The sequence below is a fragment of the Hoplias malabaricus genome, chromosome X1 (assembly GCF_029633855.1).
Source record: "Hoplias malabaricus isolate fHopMal1 chromosome X1, fHopMal1.hap1, whole genome shotgun sequence".
Classification (NCBI taxonomy): Eukaryota; Metazoa; Chordata; class Actinopteri; order Characiformes; family Erythrinidae; genus Hoplias; species Hoplias malabaricus.
In genome coordinates this window covers 12,230,085-12,251,352 of record NC_089818.1, presented here as the reverse complement: position 1 = coordinate 12,251,352, position 21,268 = coordinate 12,230,085, and the positions used below count along the sequence as shown (strand labels likewise).

Sequence of the window (21,268 nt, the reverse complement as noted above, 5' to 3'; positions counted from 1 at the left end):
TCGCAAAGAGCCTAATCAGTTAATGACACTGCAAGCAAAAACAACAGCAGAACTTTTTGCTGTCAAAGATGAACTCAAATTGTCTCAGCACCTGCAGTCAGAGACAGAAAGCAAGCTAGACTTTGCTAAAGCAGAGTTAGAGGAGGTACACTCACAGCTATTTAGCAACCAACAGAGAACTACTGACATTAATAGGGAGCTGCAGAATCCAATGTCCAAAGGTATTCCTGAGTCACCTTTCCCAGCACCAACAGCACCTAAACCAGCTCCACCACTTGAGGTTAACAAAGTCCTCCCAAACTTTTCCATCTCTGTTTTTAAATAAAATAACATACTTAATCTCCTCACATGCATGTGACTCTGTGTAATTAATTCTCAACAACTTCAACAAACACCTCAATCCAACATAGTATAAAGATTAGTAAACACTCAACAACAAAGAACAAAGGTAATTAGAAAATCCACCTGCTTTGATTCCTTTGGTTTATGTGGGAAATATAACAAAGAACATGAAACTTAAGGCTGGCTATCACAAAAAAAATGGTAAACCAAAGAAGTAAATTCTCAACTAAAGGGGCATCCAAAAGAGTAAAACAGGAAGAAGGTAAGTACATTTCCTTGGATCAGAACTTATATATATATATATATATATATATATATATATATATATATATTTTTTTTTTTTTTTTTTTTTTTTTAAGTTATATATATATCATCATCATCATCATCATCATCATAATCATCTAAAAGAGTGATTACTGACCCATATAAAGACAGCAGAGCCACCAGAGCTGGGAGATTCATGGGGGATGTGTAGCACTTTTTGTCGAAGCCAATGAAGATCCCCACCACCAGGGTTGTGCTGATGGAATAATTCAGCTGCAGAGAGGGGACAGGAGGAGCAAAAAGTAAAAAAGCAAACAATTTGAAAAAACAGTCAACACTGATACCAACACAATGCAACACCCAGCAACTCAGATGCCACAACATGTCCAGGACACAGGACATGGGACATGGGACACGGGATGTGCTGCCCCATTTAAGGTGGAACAGACAGTTCTGTTGGGAAGCTTAGGAGACCGTATATATTTGCTATAATTTTTATTCCATTTAATTCCATTTAATTTTTAATATTCCATTTATTTTTGCGCTTGTCCAATACAGCGCTCATACAACAGTTTCCATGACCACATTAACATCACTCAGCAGGTCAAAACCTGCTCAGTAAACCCACACAGCTTAACATCAAGTTAAGAGAAGTGGACAGTGGTGACCATTCTTTCTAGGACTTGAGGACTTGACCGCCTGGACCTTCAGCTCTGTGGAGATCTCCCCAGGTCACCCCAGACATCAGAGGAAAACACTGAGAATTCAGGGGACTGGAGCAAAATCTTTACTGCAATGATGATAGTGCAGGTCGCTAACCATGTCCCAGAAGAAGTTGGTGAGCCAGTAGACCAGGGGACTGACACCGCTGACAAACTGTAGGTGTTTAGCCTTGTTTACACGCTCCTGAATGAGGTAAAGGACAAAGCTTGCAGGGATGAATGACATGGCGAAGATGACACAGATCGCCACCACTGCGTCCACAGATGTGGTCAAACTGCAAAGACACGGGAGGTCAGGGGTTAAAACGGTAAATGCTACTTCAGTCTAAATGAAATTTCTACAAACTAGATTAAAAAATATTGTTTAGTTTTTAAAGCAAGGCTCCTCACTGTCTCTCACGTTTAGCAGCATGAAGGTTCTTTAACAGAGGGTGACGGGACCAGGAAATAATTCATAATTTTCTCTCTCTCTCTCTCTCATTTTCTCTCTCTCTCTCTCTCTCTCTCATCATGTTGGGGATGTAACTTACACAGTGACCTCGGACAACTGCTCCTTGGTGAGGTTAAGTGGGTGGTTGATGGTGGTAATGCCGTACTCTGCTGGATTCACATAATGAGGGAGATTTGCTCGGAGGATGGCATTATTCGCTATATTCATGAATGCCACCATCGCGTGCCAGCCTTTGTTATTATACCATACCTGAAATAAAAAAAATACAGAATAAAACCCATATTATTATTACTATTATTACACCACACCTGAAAAGACATAAACAAATACAAAATACAAGCTTTTAATTTTACACCATACCTGAAATTTTAAATATTAATTTTATTAACAATAAATACAGTATAAAAAAATAAGCCAGCTGGAAAAGATGGGTTTTAAGGCTAGCCTTAAACATGGCTTTGGACGAACAAGCACGTAACTTGAAAGGGAGACTGTTCCACAGCTTTGGGCCAGGCCCTATCAACAACAGAACGCAGCTTTGAGAGCAGAATTTTAAATGAATGTGAATCAAGTGTGGAGAGTGCATACTGGAGAGTGTAACTGAGGGAGATCACCTAGGTAAGAGGGAGCAAGGCCATGCAAAGATTTGAACACCAGCACAATTAGCATGTACTGTACACAATACTGTACTATGAGCCAATGAAGATGTTTCAGAGTTGGACTAATATGCGCCCAGGATCTGGTATGGGTCAGAAACCTTGCAGTATGGAGTCTGTTCAACAATCGAGCTGAGAGTCCATACAATACAGCATTGCAGTAGCCAATTCTAGATGTTACAAATGCATGAACAATGGTTCAAGAAGTTCACCTTCATCCATGTCCTCACATCAGCTAAAAAATTTATCAGAACCGAGGGTGGTAGACTGAGTGATGGTTTAGTGTATATATAAATTTGCACATCATCAGCAAAACAGTGAAACTGCAATCCATGCTGCCTAATAATGTCAACAAGAGCAAAAAAAGCAGTGGACCAAGGACTGAAACCTGAGGGACACCATATGACAGAGGGCATGAGTCAGATCTAAAACCTCCAATAGAAACAAGCTTCTGCTTGTCTGCAAGGTAAGACTGGAAGCAAGCAAGAGCAGTTTCAGTTATGCCAATCAATTTACAAAGTCGAGGTAGTAATGGACTATGGCATACTGTGTCAAAAGCTGCTGTAAGGTTTAATAAGACAAGTAAATTTCACAACCCCTTATCAGCTGATATTAAAAGATAATTCAATTTTAAAATACCTTGATATTGTACTCGCTCTCCATGTAGCGAAGGAATGGTCCGAGCTCTTTGGCAGCGAGTCGGCATCGAGGTCCCTGCAATGGGAAATAAAAACTAACTGCTCTGTCATCCCTGAAGGAATCTGTTCATGCTCCAGAGGGTGGGTCCCCAACACCAGGGCATTCAGAACTGTAATTGTCATGTCTGATTCCAATTGGAGATGGTTTTACTTGTTTTTAACTTTGCTGCTTTATAGCAAGTCAAAATATCTGCTGGGGGAATTAGACATTTTCTCTAAAGAACAAATAAATTCAACACGTCAACTTCAATACTTTCAACAAGTAAACACATCCAGAAACAGGTGATGGATGTTATAAGACTCTCACAGCAACCTCAGAGTGAGAGACATTACAGAAATATAAGAAAACATATAGAGTAAACATATAAATGTACCGCAGTGATATTCATCATCTGTCCAAGCTGAGAGAACACTCTCTGGATTTCTTTAGGGTCCACATCCAGGACAGGGAGCTGTCCCCCCACAGAGAGACCACCATACCTGAGAATCAGATATCTATAATTTTATATCTATAACATTTAAACCCCATAAAACACCATTAAACATCTTCAGAATTGAATTCTCTTCTCCATAAACCCGCGCTCTGTGAGGTTGAAGGAAGGTCCATACCTTTGTTCATTGACCCAGTACTTGCTCTTCAGGCTGGAAACAAACAAAGGGCAAGTTTGTCTCTGAGAAAGTGAACAAGTTTAAAAACAAAATCAGTGAAAGTTGGTGAGGTCAGACCTGGTCCTGATGAGACTGGGGTAAGTTTTCACCAAATAATCTGAGATGTTTCTGTGCGTGAGATCCAACAACGTGTCACCCGTCGCCTCCTTCCTCTGAGAGACACGGAAACACAACATCAGGGTTTTTAAACTACACCACCCCTACACACTGACTCTGAGTCTGTATCTGACACTGTGTCTGACTCTGATTCGGATTTTTTATTCTGAATGTCTCTGTCTCCGTTTCTGACTCTGATTCTGAAGGCCTCAAACTGGTTACTGTGCTCACTGTAAACAAAATGAATTACAAGTCAGAGCAGCCAGCAGTGAAAATGGTCACGTTTTCAAACATCTTGAAAAGTGTCCTGATAATTATGGCCAGTTCTGACCTGGCGGGGGGGCAGCCCTCCGGCTCCGATTGGACACACAGGGAGCATGATGAGTTTTTTCTCAGTGCTGCACAAACAGGAAGGGGAGGGGTTTGTCTCCGTCCACTCTGGGCTCTGTAAGATGTTCTTGACCACAGGAGAAACCTCAGGATCCTCCCAGTCTGATGTCTGGTTGCTACATGGAAAATCCCTGTACACACATGTAAATGCAAGAGTTAAACCAGGAGGAGAATACTTAGAACCTTCTCAATCACACATCCTCACCGAGTCAGGTTCTTGATATTTCCTAAATGCTCTATGAAACAGTGGAACATTGTGGTGGTTAAGGAGCCCACCCCGAACCAGACAACACATGCTGTGCTCCTGTATTTATCAATGTAGTCTTTCAAACCGGCCCCTGTGAGGTGCCAAAATACGCCACATGTGGCAGTCTAGCTGCGTCTATACAGAAACAGTACAGAATTCAGTTCTGCTGAATGTACAAACACAGCCAGTAAGCGTGTCAACAAATAGCTGTATTTTAAAATGTAGCAGCTGCATTGAGGGCAAACCCTGACCCTATACATATAAAAAGGCCTAAAACCTGATGTTGCAACAAGTCAGGTTTTTACTGTTGGAACCTGTTGGAAAGCTATACTTAAAATTATTCTACATCATGTTTATTTAAGCAATATACAAATAATACAGGCTTCTGTTGTAGTACGATGAATTGGGTTTAATTTTTCTTACAAAATCTTTTACTTTTGGGACTTTGATCTTCAGTTATTTCAAAAAGACCTTCCAGTGTACACAAGACTCTGTTTCAATCCCCGAGATGCCTAAAGGTCTGAATATGGGGTAATACAAACTTCACTCCAGGATCTATTTTTTCTACAGGGAGCAAGACAAATCAGAGACACAACCTTTATGTCCTCTGAGACTGCGTACTCAAAGACCCTTAAGACTAAATAATCAAAACTTCCTTAATTCCCATTGATATAAAAGCATTAACAAAGCAGGTTTCACATATTCACAAGATATACAATGTTGTAAAAACAATTCCAGAATTGAGAGACACAAACAGAATAATTGGACTTCCAATTTGGCAGTTCAGCACTGCAGAAATAAAGTAAGAAAAAACTACTTCAAATAAGTTTAAAGCCAGTGCCTCAATGTAATAGAAATTCCAGCCAAAGTTTTATTTCTATGTTTACATTAGCAAATTAGGAAGCTGTTAGCTTGTAACAGCCATTACCAACACTCGACACCACGCCCTGGCATTAAAGAACCCTCTGACCTCTGAGCGCTGGAAGTTGTGGAACAAGAGCTTAAGGCCCCAGCCTGCTGCCTAGGACATATATGGCCATGGTTTGCCAAAGTATGCAGATCCAGCGATGGAGAAAGCCACAGGATCCTGCAGAATGGTCACTCGAATATGGCTGTGCCTCTGACCAGTGCCAGAGGAAGAAGAGGCCATAGGCTGATTACCACTGCAACAAAAATGGCTTCTGAAAGCTCTGTGCATCTAGTAACTCCTCTACTTACCATCTCATTGCTACCCCAGGGAAAGCGTAATGCCATGTTGGTCATGTCATAACTCAGAGGTTGGTGAGTGAGAAACTCTCACTTATTAATTAGATTCATAATAAAATAATTAATAAAAATTAATTACAACTAATCCCACAATACTGTAGATGGTGAAATCACAGGAAAATTTAGAGAAAACAGAAAAACAAAGTAATGACAAATAACAAGCATAGTGAAATTGTTCCAAAGACACTTCTGGCAAGGAATCATGATTAAACGTAGAAGCGTGGATCAGCAGTCAAATGACCACATCATCTTTACACAAGGAAACTGTAACTGACATATGAAGATCACTAGATGGCGGTCTTTCATGTATCATTGAGTTCCTCTTAGATACTTGGGGATCATTTCAGACCTTCCCTTCCTTTATTCAGCATAATATTCTGAATTATGACAGATTGACTGATTCCTGATTTGGATATTTTAATTGTTGTGACACATCAAGTTATGGAGTAAAAGCTGTACATAGACTTGATTCATATTAAATATAACAACAAAAATAGATTTCAATATTATAAAATAAATAAAACGTGTTTACTGTAGCCTATTCTAAATATTGGGCTTTAAAGACAGTTTTTTCATATTAAAAGTTATTAATATTTAATATATAATAAAAATATTCAGTCAGATAACTATAATCCTGGGTAACAGTTTACATTAAGGGTACCTTAATTAACGCTTCTTAATTATCAATAATTAATGATTAATTGTGGCTTTCCCTAACCATGTAATAAGGTTTATTACTGTCTTAGGTATCATGAAATATGTACCCTTATTGTAAATAATTTATATAAGCGTGTTTTATTGATTACAAACACGTTGGTAGGTCTATTTGCTATTTAAATGGTTTAAAGGTGCCCCACCTGCTGCAGACACACAGTAAAACACAGAGTGTCAGCAGGAGTCACAAAATCATGGCATTAGACCATGAACATTCCTAAAAAACAGATGTTTAGACTGAATGATGACAACATGAATATATTTACAGTAAGACTGAGTCCTTCATGCAGCGCGTCCCCATCCCAGGCTCCCTCAGCAGTGTCTGGACAAAGTGCTGCATCTTCGGATGCCTCGGCTGCTCGTTACTGCAAAACACACATGGCTCAGAGACAGACATCTCTCAGTGTGAGGAACTTTCCAGGCTCTGTCAGTGATGTTGTGTTTACCTAATGAAGGTGAACTGTGGTCCATACATCCAAGGGCTGAGGGGGAGACTGGGGTACTCTCCAAATGGAGGAACGATCAGTGTGAAGACCAGAGCTATCAGCACAAAACTCGCCGGCAGCACAATCTACAAACACACAGAGGGCATTAATCATGAGTGTGTCCTTCTTTGTGATTAAACACAGATACATTCATTGCTTTTCTCTGCTCACACTAGACTCAAGTCATTGCCTCTGAAAATGACACTAAGCACCAGAGATTAGCAGCAGAGATAAAGCATGTACAACTCTGCTCCTACTGTTAATCACCAGACTCAGATAGGTTTTCCCTCTTGATTTTAAAGACTTCCTCATGCGCCAAGCTCATAATTGTATTGGATGGATAATTACACACAAGAAATGGTGTTTTATACCCTCTAGTACTGACATTAATGGGCTATATCCACCCACTTTTTGTAGTCAGTGTTTATGCTTCCTCATTGTCGCCAGACTCTACTGCTGGTCACTTATTCACGCTAACACTAGAGAGCGACAGAGGGACTGGGCACCGGTGAGAGCAAGTGATTTGGCAACAGGTGATGAAAGAAAGGACAACAAATAGAGTTATAATCACACCTACAAGTAACAAACAGGGACACAATGTGTGATATGTTGCCGTTAAAGTAAACATAAGGTCAGAGATACTTTCACCTTGGGTTGTCACTCAAACACACACAGTCATACAGGGACAGACTTAGGTGGACTCAAAGGGACACGGGCGGACTAAGGGGGACTTGGGCAAACTCGGGCAGATTCAGGTGGACTTAGATTTAAATGGACTTGGTGGGACACATACAGACTCAGATGAACACAGTGGGATGCAGTGGGACTTGGAGAGACTCACTGGAACTCAGGCAGACTTGGACAGACTCAGAATGGAATAGGTGGGACTAGAGCCTCTCTTGCGGACTCAGACAAACTCAGGGACAAGAGCGGACTCAGGCAGTCTCAGTTGGACTCAGGCAGACTTAAGTGGACTCAATGGGACTCAGGCAAACTCAAATGAACTCAGTGAGACTCAGACAGACTTGGGTGGACTCAGTGGGACCCAGACAGATTCAGTGGGACTCAGACAAACTCAGGCGGACACGGGCGGACTTAATGGGACTCAGACAAACTCAGGTGGACTAGGTGGAACTCAGATGGACTCAGACAGACTTGTGTGGATTTAATGGGACTTAGGCAAACTCAGGTGGACTCACTGGGACTCGGGTGGACTTAGTGGGACTCAGACGGTCTGAGGGTCTCACCTGGGCAAGGAAGTCTTTGTGGCTACGCGTGGCATGGTGAAACCTCTTCACCATCAAAGCATGGAACTGTTTCAGCACCAAACTGAAACCCTTCACCTGCCTGGACGCTTTCCCTGCGCTGCTGTCCGACTCTTCAGGCTTCCCCAATCCATTCTCCTGCAGACCGTTCCCCTCTGTGGAAACCAAATAAGAAACTTTTCATCACATTCCCACTGTTCCGACAGAGTTCAGACTCTAGTCTCAGCTGTTGCAGCCTCTTTATGGGAGGTTAATCCTGTCAAAATTGAAAGTGAAATGAAACCAATAAAATGAAAATACAAATACCGTTTCTTTTTCCAAATGCGTAAATATCATGACAAAATTAAAAATAAAATTAAATAAGTTGAAATGAAACATATGCAATTTCATTTTTTCACTCAGTCATGTGTCAGAATGACAAAATTAAAATTAAAAAAGCTTTTTGTCGTTTCATTTTCAAAATTATGCTGGTAAGAAAAATTTGAATTTTAATTTTGACAGGATTAACCTCCCATAGCCTTTGAGCTTAGTGCACAGCCCAGAGTTTATTTTACACTGGCCACATTTACAGGCAGCCTGATTAACCAATAATATTTATAAATAAATATAACAATTGCTTAACTGGAATAGTAGTAGTCCATGTACACATCTCAATTGGAATGGTGTAGTCTGAACAAGGCCAATTCTGATTAAATTTTCTATCCAATCGAACGAGGCGGGTAGTCCTTTAAATAATCCATTATTTATTATTTATTATTATTATCCATTATGTAATTTGAGCCCAGATGCTGGAGTATTGTCTTTCTCTTTATGTAATACTTAGCTAAGTGGGGCAATTAATTGATTGGAATATCCAAAGATTCGTGATTTTGGTGACTTTTAACAACCCACACTAAAGAAGGAACAAGTCAAAAGCCTCTACAGCCAACTCACCTTCTGCCATGTCATACAAGACTGCCATGTCATACAGAAATTCTGCAGGTCTGAGTGCGTGTCCCTGTGTGATTAGTCATGACGTCTTCCTCTCAATTACAGTAAAATCCAGTAACGTGTAGACTAAGTGGTACTCTGCGCCTGCAAATCTTACTTGTAGTATGCACATAAACTGCCATTTTTATCAGATTGGTGAGTGTAGTGTACATGAAAACACATCAGTCTGTACCTATAATCTGAATGAATTCAGTCTGCAATCTTTGCATGTAAACAATGCCACTAAGGGTCAGAATCGCTTACTGAGGGAATCCTCTTAAAACAGTCAGTGTCTCTGATTGTCCTCACTTTTAGAGAGCAGGAAGCGTTAGTATCCTTTTCTGGATCTGTTTCACATAACATCTACAAAAACTTAACTTGTTTCAAGCATCATTTCCTGAAAAAGCTAAAAGACCTGCATAACCTCTGGACACAGTTCAAATTAAGGAAAAATAATAAACCCCAAAACACACAGACACAGACAAAGTATCATTGCAGTGCTCTCAGAATGTTAGGAGCTGACCTGACTTAACGTGTTTGCTCTGATCAGGGATCTATGTTCTGCAGGGTATAGAGCCTGTCGTGTGTGTGGTCTTTAACCACATTGGGCCTCGTCCATGTAATGAGACCAGAATGACTTTGCTCGTAATTGACTTTTTTTCGTAAATATCCCGATTCATTAAAATGTTCGTGGTCTCAAAATATTTGTAGGTACGAATGAAATTTACACCTGCTCCTGAAAACATGTAAAGTGTGCATAATATCCAAAAGACTTTGAAAGTATCATCTGACCTGACAGAACTTTAAATAAACGTTATTAAAAATGAATGAAAATGCACAAACTACATAAATATATAATAAATGAATAAATAATCAAAAGAAATTTCACAAAACAGTCCTCTTCCTAATACAGCCTGGTATTCAGAGCAACTTCCAGTAACTAAAGGCAAGTTTGCTAAATAATTTTGTTACTCAGTCAGACAGTTTCTTAATATGGATCATTGCAATATAAAAGAGTTTAAAGTCTGTAACCTGTGTTAATAGCTGATATTGCACTGCACAATTTAACAGACAGCTTGACACAGAGAACTGTATCGTCTTTAGAGATGATACAGTGTTTAGGTTTATTAGCTAAGTGATCTCTCGATGTGGTCAGTTTACTCTCGAGATTCATTCTTTTGTATTTGTGGACCATTTTAGAACACTGTAATGTTCCTGAACCTGTGCAGGAACTGTTCATGTTTGGCTGCTTGGACACCGGAGCGTTTAAAACATGAATTCTTTAGCCCACATTCATCCAACCATCATCCCAGGAATTTTAAGCTGTTATACTTGATGCAATGTCACTGGCGCAAGGGTGTGCACGCTAGTGATGTTAGGATCGATACTGAAATATAGATACTGAAATAGCAAAACCTCAGTTACCAGATGTTTATGCTCTAAAATCTATTCTCAAATCAAAATATCGATACTTTTGATACTTCAGTCATTTGGGGTAATGTGTATCATTAAGAGGAACACAGTGGAAAGTAACTAAACTATTGAGATCTTGTCTAAATATGCGGTTGGTGGTAGCTACTTTTTCTTCCGCCTGGGTAAGTGTGTAATGCATAAGCGGAGTGACAGTCAGTCACTCAGTCTGAAGACAGACACAAAAAGCAGAGCATAAGCAGAGTCATTTTTGTGCAGAATTTCAGGTCTGTCTCTCTTCAGTCTCTGATGGAGACCTTCTGTGCTGCAGGCAGGCACTATCCAGATACAGAGGTAGAAAATATGGAGCTTTCAGCGGCGCTAAGCCCTGTTACTGTTGAAGTTGTTCAAACTAATACATTGGGTTATGAAATAAGTAACAAAGTAAATACATGTTTCAATATCTGCATGAGATCAGCTTAGAGTACTAATATGTATATCACTGAGATAATCTCATAAATAAATATATTTGTTTTAAATTTAATGTAGTTTGTGTCCATTTTGAGGAAACAAATGACACACATCGCATGTATCCAGGCAGTCACCAACTACAGGACAACTCCACCATCCTGTGACACTGATGCCTTCCCTCCCTGATGCCCTGAATGACTTCTATGCACAGTTTGGGGCACATAACAACACAATTGTGAGGAAGACCATGCCCAAGCCAGATGAACAGGTGATGTGTCTGTCTTTGGTGGATGTGAGGAAAATTCTGGCCAGACTCAACCCATAGAAAGCTGCAGGACCAGACAACATCCCAAGCAGAGTGCTCAGTAAATGTGTAGACCAGTTGACGGATGTTCTCATGGATCTACAATATCTCCCTGAGCATCTCCACTGTCCCAAGACCACCACCATCATCCCCCTGTCCACAGTGTCCTGCCTCAATGACTACCAACCGGTTGCACTCATTTCCATCATCATGAGCTACTTCGAGAGGCTAGTCTTGAGGAACATCAAAACTCAGCTGCCCCATTCATTGGACCACCTGCAATTTTTCTATCATCCTAACCACTCCACGGGTGATGCCAACACCACTACACTTCATCTCTCTCTCACTCACCTGGAGAAGAAGGATACATACATTAGAATGCTGTTCTTAGAAAGCTAAGCCTGCTGGGCCTCAACACCTTCATCTGTAACTGGATCTTGGACTTTCTGACTGCGAGACCCCAGTCAGTCCGGATTGGGAAAACCATATCCAGCACCATCACACTGAACACTGAGGTCCCCTAGGGCAGTGTTCTGTGTCCTCTGTTGTTAACTCTGCTGACTCATGACTGTCTGGCAAAACACAGTGCAAATCACATTATAAAGTTTGCAGATAATACAACCATGCTGAGCCTCATTAGCAGAGGCAACGAGTCAGCATATAGAGAGGAGGTGCAGGGACTGACAGACTGGCGTAAAGTCAACAACTTTCACCTGAATGTGAGCAAGACCAAGAAAATGGTTGCTAACTTCAGGAGAGCACAAAATAGCTACTCTCCACTCAACATGGACGGGTCATCTGTGGAGATTGTTAAGAGTACGAAGTTCCATGGTGTCCACACAGCAGAGAACCTCACCTAGACACTAAACACCAGCTCTACAGGCAAGAAAACCCAGCAGCATCTCTACTTCCACCACAAGCTGAAGGAAGCCTGTCTCCCTCCACCCATCTTCACCATCTTCTACAGAGGCACCATAGAGAGCATCCTGAGCAGCTGCATCACAGCCTGGTTTGGGAACTGCACTGTCTCTGACTGCAAAACCCTCCAGCGCAGAATGAGTACAGCTGAGAGGATAATCGGAGTCTCACTCCCCTCCATCACAGACATTTACACCACCCTCTCCCTCCACAAAGCAACCAACACTGTGGACGACCCCACCCTCCCCTCAAACTAACTGTCGTCTCTCCTGCTGTCTGGAAGGAGGTACCACAGCATGCGGTCCAACACAGCCTGACTTTGCCTCTTCCCACAAGCCATCAGACTCCTCAACTCCAAAGTCTGAACTGACAAGACTGCTCCACACACACACATTCATAAACACCAACCACTTATCCCAGTTAACATGATAAGCATTCTTGCACTTTACTACTTCCTCACACTGTGACTGTGACCCTGGACTCTTGTCACATACATATCTTGCATGTGTTGCACACTACCTCTTGTACGTTTTTTTTTTAATATTGCACATTACCTCTTATACACTTAAAAATTGCACATTACCCCTGTACATTGTATAACTTGTATAATTTGCACTTTACTTCCTGTACTCTTACTGTTCTGTGGCTGCTACCAGGAAGACTGCTGTACAGATCTTCCACAGAACAAAATTTACACTTTTTTTCTGTATTGTGTTGCACTGTCTGTCTGTCTACACTAGTACTTGTGTTGCAATTGTGTTTTTGTCTGCACTCATGTTTTGTGTTGCACCATGGTCCCGGAGGAATGTTTTTTCTGTTCACTGTGTACTCTGCATATATAAAGACATTTGAACTTTAAATAAATTAATCTGATGTTTTTTATTCTTTATGAAGCTATGATTTGAAATACACTAATATATATATATATATGTATATATATTTAGATTTACCAGACACCCCTAATAGCAAGGAGGTGACAGACCACGGCTGGTCCACTGTGGGCAAAGTTGGAGGTCTGCTCATGTTTTGCACAGCATTTTCTGGGTGGGCTACCCATGAATAAACAGAATTTCAGACAAAATGCCACATATTACCACATTTGCATTCACACTTGCATTCGCAATTTTTCATTCATTAGGTTCTTTTGCTATTCTTTATAAATTAGATATAAATAATTGTAAATTATAATAATGTAAATAATTTTAATCAAGCATTATCTCTCATAGTTGTTGGTAGGGGTGTCACAATACTTTGATGACGCCAGAGAAGTGTTTAGAGCTACTGCGGAAAGTACGCTGTGCTATGGTTTTGTTAGCCTGTTGGATGATTAGCTGGATGAAGATTGGGCTGGAACTAGTGCTGCCAACCCTCTCATAAAATATGTAATCCTCCAGTATTTGGACACTAAAAGATGCAATCCGTTATGAACCAATATGGGATGCGTTTTGTTCTATATTTTTGAGGTCACAATGTTGTCAATGTAACTGCACTGCCACAAGGAGAGATGTTAAAGGTTAAACCAATACATTAAAATGCAGAATATCACTATTAATGTTATTTGATTTTATTTTTTATTTGAGCACATTATCTCTTACTGTTCAGATAATAGCTTAAATCTTATTTTCTCAGGTGCCTAAAACTTTTGCACAGAACTTCCCTCATTAGAATTTCCCATAAGTGAGTAAACTTACACATAGAACGAAACTAAAATGTGCAAATCTGAATGCACTTCAATAAAACTGATTTCCGCTCAGATAATTTCTTTTTGCTTTTCTGTGGAGATTTTTAGGGCTTTTTATTTGGAGTGAGATCACTGTTTTTTATGCGAGAGCGCAAAAATGACATTAAATTGAGCGAGTCAGACTCAACGCACAGAATCAAGAAAACCGAGTGAAAACATCAACAGAGAGAGCAGAAAAACAAGCATTGTTCTCGCTTCCTGTAGCTCCGCGCTAGCTTCACTGTTTTCAGTGCACATACACTTACACAGGACACCTACACTAACTCTGTCCTGAAACACATCAACAACTGTGTGGACAGACATCACAAAAGACAATAATAACATTCCCTAATCAGAAGCCCTGGATGAACAGAGAGGTTCGCACTCTGCTCAAAGCCAGAGATGCTGCCTTCAGATCAGGAGAGCGGGAAGCATACAGCTTGGCCAGAGCTAACCTGAGGAGAGGAATAGCTATAGCCAAGCACTGCTACAAACGCCGGATTGAGGAGCACTTTACCTCCTCTGACCCTTGGCGTATGTGGCAGGGAATTCACACCCTGACTGACTATAAACCAGCCAACTCTGTTCCATCTACCAACAGTGCTTCACTCCCTGATGAGCTGAACAACTTCTACGCTCGGTTCGACCAGGGCAACGAGATATCTTCAATAAACGATCCTCCACCAGACGACAACCCACTTGTACTTTCCACTTCGGACGTCAGTCGCATGCTGAGCAGAGTGAATGCATGAAAAGCAGCTGGCCCTGATGGCGTACCTGGCCGTGTGCTAAGAGCTTGTGCTGTGGAACTTGCGGGTGTCTTCCCTCACATTTTTAATGTTTCGCTTGCCCAGGCAGCTGTACCATCCATCTTTAAGTCTGCCACCATTGTGCCTGTGCCTAAGCACTCTACTGCTTCAGAGTTAAATGACTTTCGACCTGTTGCACTCACCCCAATAATTTCCAAGTGCTTTGAAAGACTAGTTCTTTCCCACTTGAAATCCTGCCTGCCTGCTACGCTGGACCCACACCAGTTTGCCTATCGTAGCAACAGACCCACCGAGGACGCTATCTCAACAGCACTACACACTGCACTAACCCACCTGGACTGTCAGAACTCATATGTGAGAATGCTGTTCATCGATTTTAGTTCTGCATTCAACACAGTGATTCCGTCTATGCTGATATCCAAACTCAACCAACTGGATATCAGCACATCACTCTGCCACTGGATTTTAGACTTCCTGTCTAACAGACCCCAATCTGTTAGATTAGGCAGCCTTCATTCATCAACCATCACCTTGAACACTGGCGTTCCACAAGGTTGTGTTCTGAGCCCGATTCTGTACTCTCTTCACCCATGACTGTGTACCTGCCTATGGTTCAAACACCATAGTCAAATTCGCAGATGACACCACGGTGATAGGCTTGATTACAGATAATAATGAAACAGCCTACCGGGATGAAGTACAGCATCTGTCCTTGTGGTGCCACAACAATAACCTGGTACTAAACACGCTCAAAACAATGGAGATCATCATGGACTTCAGATGGACTAGGAACCAAGCTCACGCCCACATTTACATCAATAGAACTGCAGTGGATCAGGTGCCCCGTTTCAAGTTCCTTGGTCTCCACATTTCCAATGATCTCACCTGGTCCTTGAACTCCTCCGTCCTCATCAAAAAGGCGCAGCAGCGCCTCTATTTTCTTCGGAGTCTGAAGAAAGCTCACTTGTGTCCCAGGATACTAGTGAACTTTTACCGCTGTACCATCGAGAGCATACTTACCAACTGCATCTCTGTATGGTACGGCAGTTGCTGTGCTGCAGACCGCAAAGCTCTCCAGCGGGTGGTAAAAACAGCACAGCACATCATAGGCACCGAATTACCTACCATCGAGGGCATCTACCATAAACACTGCCTGGGCATGGCAAGAAACATCGTCAAGGACGTCACCCACCCAAATCATGGACTTTTCAGCCTTTTACCATCTGGCAGATGTTACAGGAGCCTCCGTTCCCGCAGTAACAGGCTTCGTAACAGTTTTTTTTTTTCCTGAGGCTGAACACTATGAACACTATTCAGGCACTTTAAACAAACATTGCACAATCATTACATTGCACCTTCTGTAAAGTTGTATTTAATTTATCCTTCAGTACTTAATGCATCACCTACAAAATGTTACTTTGTTTACATGTTTTATATTTCAATATGTATATATGGTTACATTAACAACCATAATCACAATGTCATATCACAACTGCACTTTAATCACAATCCATAATCATAATGTCATTTCACAAAAGCAACTTTATGTAATAATCACAACTGCACTTTATGTAAATTATGTAAATAATGTTATATATTGCACTTATGGTTAGATGCTAACTACATTTCATTGGCCCTTGTACTCTGCACAATGACAATAAAGTTGAATCTAATCTTGAATCTAATCTAAACATCATTTCTCTGTCTCCAGATAGCCGTTGGCAATCGGTCTGTATTGCTTTGACAGAATACATACACGTATACAACCATCCCGTAAAATAGGTTATCGTATCATATTTGGACGCTAAAAGGTGTTCTGTTTTGAACTAATATGGGACTCGTTTTGTTCCGTAGTATTGGAGGTCACACGCAGATTCTCCACGGGTCCTAAACAGAGAATGAGCTTTCCATTGGTCGTGACCATTATTTAGCCAATCAGCAGCCAATGGAGTCACAAACCCTCCAGAGGGTTTGTTTTGCAGCCGCGCTGAGAGCAGCGGGTCAGTGCTCAAAAACTGGGAACTACAGGTCTACTTTTAAATAGAAATAATGTTAGTACTCTGTCCTGGAGAAATTACATTTCATTCTCCCTCAATACATCACAGAAAATTCTTTGAATTAAAGTAATTCTTTATACATTAAAAGCAAATTCAGTATTTTCATACAGATTAACATTAATTAGAGTGTAAGACAAATAGTCCTAAATAAGCAATTCATTATGTGATATTTTGATTGGACATCTGATAATGATGTTAAATGAATCTTTTAGACTCTTAGACAAATACGATTCTTTCACTTGAGACCTTATTGTAATTAATGAACAATTTTATATAATAGTTATTTTAAACTTTTAATACAGTATTTGCAAAATTCATGGACAGATTCTGCTTTGCCATTGTTCAAAAAGGCTTTATGTATGTTTTATCTGATTTACTACAGTCAGAAACTGTTACTATTTAAATTCCTTATTTTGATTTCAAAAAGTTGTCAACCCTTCGCCCATGAGAAGGTGTAGTGAATTTCACTGATGCACTAGTTGAAATAGCATTATGCTAGCAGAGGAAACCTGATTATTGATGAATGTAAAGTAAGCCTGCTGAAAAAGCCAGTTAAAATATTCATGCATTAAACACTGTAGTATTTAGGGCAGACTTAACTGTTGTTTATGTTCTTTAATGACGCTATGACTGTATATTTTACAGATATCTGTGTATAATCAGTTAATAGTTGTTCACAACTTAGTTTGGTTTTTCTACCTGTAGATGGATATTTACAATTGTGTTATATTGTAAAGGCAGCAGCTACTTGTGGCTTTGCTTAATCTGTACATCATCAAAGATGCTTGCTACTATGAGGCAATTACTCCAGACCTATGGAGTCAAAAAAGGGTCAAAAAGATTCTGAGTTTTTTAAAATAATACTCACAAATGTAACGGAATTTGTAACTGAGTTTGAGCAACTACATACACGTAAAATTAAAATCCCCAAATGTCTTCTGTCACGCCTTCGTCCTGTCAGTCTGTTGTCCCCGCCATGTGCTTTATTTGCACATGGCTCTGTTTTGTTTATGTTCTAGTCTCCGCCTTTGTCCCGCCTCCTCGTCTGTCATCTGTTAACCCGTCCTTCTCGTTATCTGTCTCAGGTGCGTCTCGTCAGTGTCTTGTATTTAAGTCCCCTTCCTACACTTCCTGTTTGTTGGTCATTGTTCTATTGTTCCCTGTATCATGTCAAGTCTGTCGTGTTCTCTTGTTCTCTCATTCTTTGTCATGTCAGTCGTGGTATCCAGTCTGTCTCTGTAAGTTCCCACGTTGTCGTTTCATTTCCTGTCGTCTCGTTCTTTAGTCTGTCTGTCCCGTTTTGCCCTGATTTGCTCCTCGTGTCCCGTTTAACCTGTTTGGCTCCCTGTTTGTTTTCATTATGTTTAAGTATCGTTGTTTTGTTTATATTAAATATACTGTGCTTTAGCGAGTGCGTCCGCTTCCCTCAATCCGCCCCTCGACCCTGACAGAATGACCAACCACCAGGACGCAGCTAGCACAGAAAATATGTTCGACAGGGCTGCGATGTGGAGTAGCCGGCTCCGGCAGATACACGCCAGCGTTAATCAACGCCTACAGGAGGAGGCAGCTCGTGAATCGAGTGATTACGCCAGCGCGAGTCGTAAGAGTCGGCGGAAAACACGTGCTGGAGTCCCCCCCTCGCTGGGGGATTACCCCCTCAGTTCCGGGGAAATTTTTGGGGGGGCGTTAAGGGTAGGGGCTGTTAGCCTCACCTCCGTAGCTCTGAGGTCTGAGGCTAACAGGGGCGCACCTCGAGGGGATCTAATGGGTGTGCCTGTGAAACCCCCTAAACCCTTTACAGCTCCAGCGCGAGCCCGGCGAGCAGCACGAACTCCTGTCCTTGTAAAAGCGGCTCCAACGGCCGCGCCTGTCTTCATTAACGCGGCGCCTCCAGCCGCCCGTCCTCGAGAGCGTGGCGCGCGCCTCTCCTGTCTTCGTGAGCGCGACGCGTGCCTCTCCTGTCTCCGTGGACGACGGCGCAGATTCCTCTGCCTCCGTGGACGTCGTCGCACGTTTCCCAGTCTCCGTGGACGACGGCGCAGATTCCTCTGCCTCCGTGGACGTCGTCGCACGTTTCCCAGTCTCCGTGGACGACGGCGCAGATTCCTCTGCCTCCGTGGACGTCGTCGCACGTTCTCCAGTGTCCGTGGACGACGGCGCAGATTCCTCTGCCTCCGTGGACGTCGTCGCACGTGTAGTGTAGTAAGGTACACCACAAATACATACATATAATTTTATAATTTGTTTTATAGCCTTGACTTTATTCAAACTCCTTCAACCTCTGATATTTGACTTAATGAAATTAATTAAGATTTATAATTGGTTTAAGCAATTAGAACATTAATAATTAGTTTGAGAATGAATAATAATCATGCTAAATGAGTTCTTCCGGATTTTCAGAAATTCTAATGAACAAATTGCAAACACTGTGATTTCAAATAATGAGAGTTTTATTAATAAAGAGAAGTATTTAATTAACATAGCACAACCTTGTAATCTCACTGTGTCCGGCAGGGGGAACTGATTCAAGCTTAAAGGTGAGCTAGGCACTACTGTCTTGTGATTAAATTGTTGCTAACTAAGGTTAATAAATGGTAAATTATAAAGAGGGTTTATTTAGACATCAGCTCCTGAAAAGGTGTTAAATACGCTAGCTTACTCGTTCGCCGTTTCACCGAGCCGTCGCGTCCTGCTGTTTAATCTCTGTGTCCCGGGGTGTTCTCGTCGTTCCCACGTGGTGAGAAGCAGGCCCGCTTATGGAGGATCTCTTTACAGTCGATTTGAAGACTCTCGATTCCGAGCTGAGCTGCGTCGATCGAGATTTCCCTTCTTCGGTTTTTCACAGGCGTGGCTGGTTTTCCACCGTAGTGGAGAGGCTTTTTCAGAGTATTAGCTAGTCTCGTTGTTCAGCTTTCCAGGATTGATGTCTTCAGGAATCAGCTTATAACGTTAATATATCTGTTATCGATTACTCAAACGGTTGATACCTTACTTTGGCCACAAATAAGTTTCACCCGCTTTGATCACTCGTGAGATCACACTTCGATAGGTAATAAACATAAACAAGATTAAAAGAAAAGAAAGATATTCAAATTACTCGACGTATTAGTAAAACTTCATACTCTTAGCTAATTTCGAGACGTCTCTCGTAAGCTTTTTCTGAAGTCTGAGAGGTTTTTCTTTGTTTGTTGTCGGCGTGGAGACGAGAGCGTTTCTTTGTTGTTTCAAAGTTTCTCGGATCTCCTCGTGGTTGTTCTCTCTTTCCACTTTCTTTCGTGGTCCGTTACTTCTGTAGAGTCCTCGCGACTCTTCAAAACTTCGAACTGGATGTGAGCAGTCGAGCTGCTATTTTCAAGGCTGGCGCGGTCACGCCCTAATGGGAGGCGTCCTCTTTCTGATTGGACGCGAGTTCAGTCTCACGTGACTCTCGCTAGGGGGAGAGAGTCGAAGGGAGTTTGAATCATTGATTCTCACATAAAGAATATGAATTTCTCATATCAAAATTCTTATACCCGCTATCAACATATAACAATGAGTACATTGGACTATTAACATCAGACAGTTACATAAGGTTTCATCTTTACGTCCCATTTATGATGCTATGCTGGGAAAGTATATTAGTTCGTTTAATCCTATTCAGAGGTAGGATTTCTCTTCATGATAGAAAACAGTCCACAATATACACATTTCATTAGGAGGTAGGCATTCATCTGAGGGTACAGAAAGTGACATCAATACATAGGTTTAATACACAAATAATCAGAGTTTGATTATTTTCCGCTATTGTTTTCCAGCGACTCCGAGCGAGGCGTAGTTTCGCCAGTGTCCATTTGGTGTCGCTGTTGATTCGTGCTTCAGCTGTTGATTCACGGGAGTTCACTCGAGGTCACTTTGGTTTGAACATCTGTTGATCTCCGTGAAAGATAAGGATTAGACATTTAGGTGCCATTGTCATAAAAACGGGCCGTAAAAGCTCTCTCCTTTGTTTGAGGTTCCTGTCTCTTTAAGTTAGTTATCTCGACAGTTCCTGTTAGTTAAAAGAGAGACGGGGTTGTTGGGGCCATGTGTTGCTTTAAAGGGTTCTTTGATGCTCTTAGCTTATGAGTGTGCGTGTGTGTGGGCTTTGACCCCCGCGGGCACAGACAGTCCTCTGGAATGTGACTTGGTCGCAGAGGAAAGGTCCTATTCAGACTGGAAAAGTTTTAATCCAAAACTTTTCATTTCTTCATTTCGATCTGGTATTCATATTTGGTCCATACTCCACTACATTCCCCCCTTTCTTTTCAGTTTTATGGTTCGTCAGGGATCATGGAGCTGAAAAGAACTTTTGCTGTGGAGGAAGGTGAGGTCAGCAAGCATATTCAAACACATTTCCAGAGCT

General features: G+C 41.4%; 1 protein-coding gene across 1 annotated transcript in view; it reads right to left on the bottom strand.

Moving 5' to 3' along the window:
• Positions 1-21,268, bottom strand: part of LOC136676101 (retinal-specific phospholipid-transporting ATPase ABCA4-like) — an 87,300-nt gene that overhangs the window by 14,607 nt on the left and 51,425 nt on the right. The window contains exons 27-37 of the mRNA XM_066652959.1: positions 8,248-8,420; positions 6,962-7,086; positions 6,782-6,880; positions 4,230-4,419; positions 3,860-3,954; positions 3,743-3,775; positions 3,508-3,613; positions 3,075-3,149; positions 1,859-2,028; positions 1,426-1,603; positions 764-879 (exon numbers count right to left, since the gene is read on the bottom strand). Of these exons, the coding sequence (XP_066509056.1) occupies positions 764-879; positions 1,426-1,603; positions 1,859-2,028; positions 3,075-3,149; positions 3,508-3,613; positions 3,743-3,775; positions 3,860-3,954; positions 4,230-4,419; positions 6,782-6,880; positions 6,962-7,086; positions 8,248-8,420 (1,360 nt within the window). The remainder of the gene's footprint in view (positions 1-763; positions 880-1,425; positions 1,604-1,858; positions 2,029-3,074; positions 3,150-3,507; positions 3,614-3,742; positions 3,776-3,859; positions 3,955-4,229; positions 4,420-6,781; positions 6,881-6,961; positions 7,087-8,247; positions 8,421-21,268) is intronic.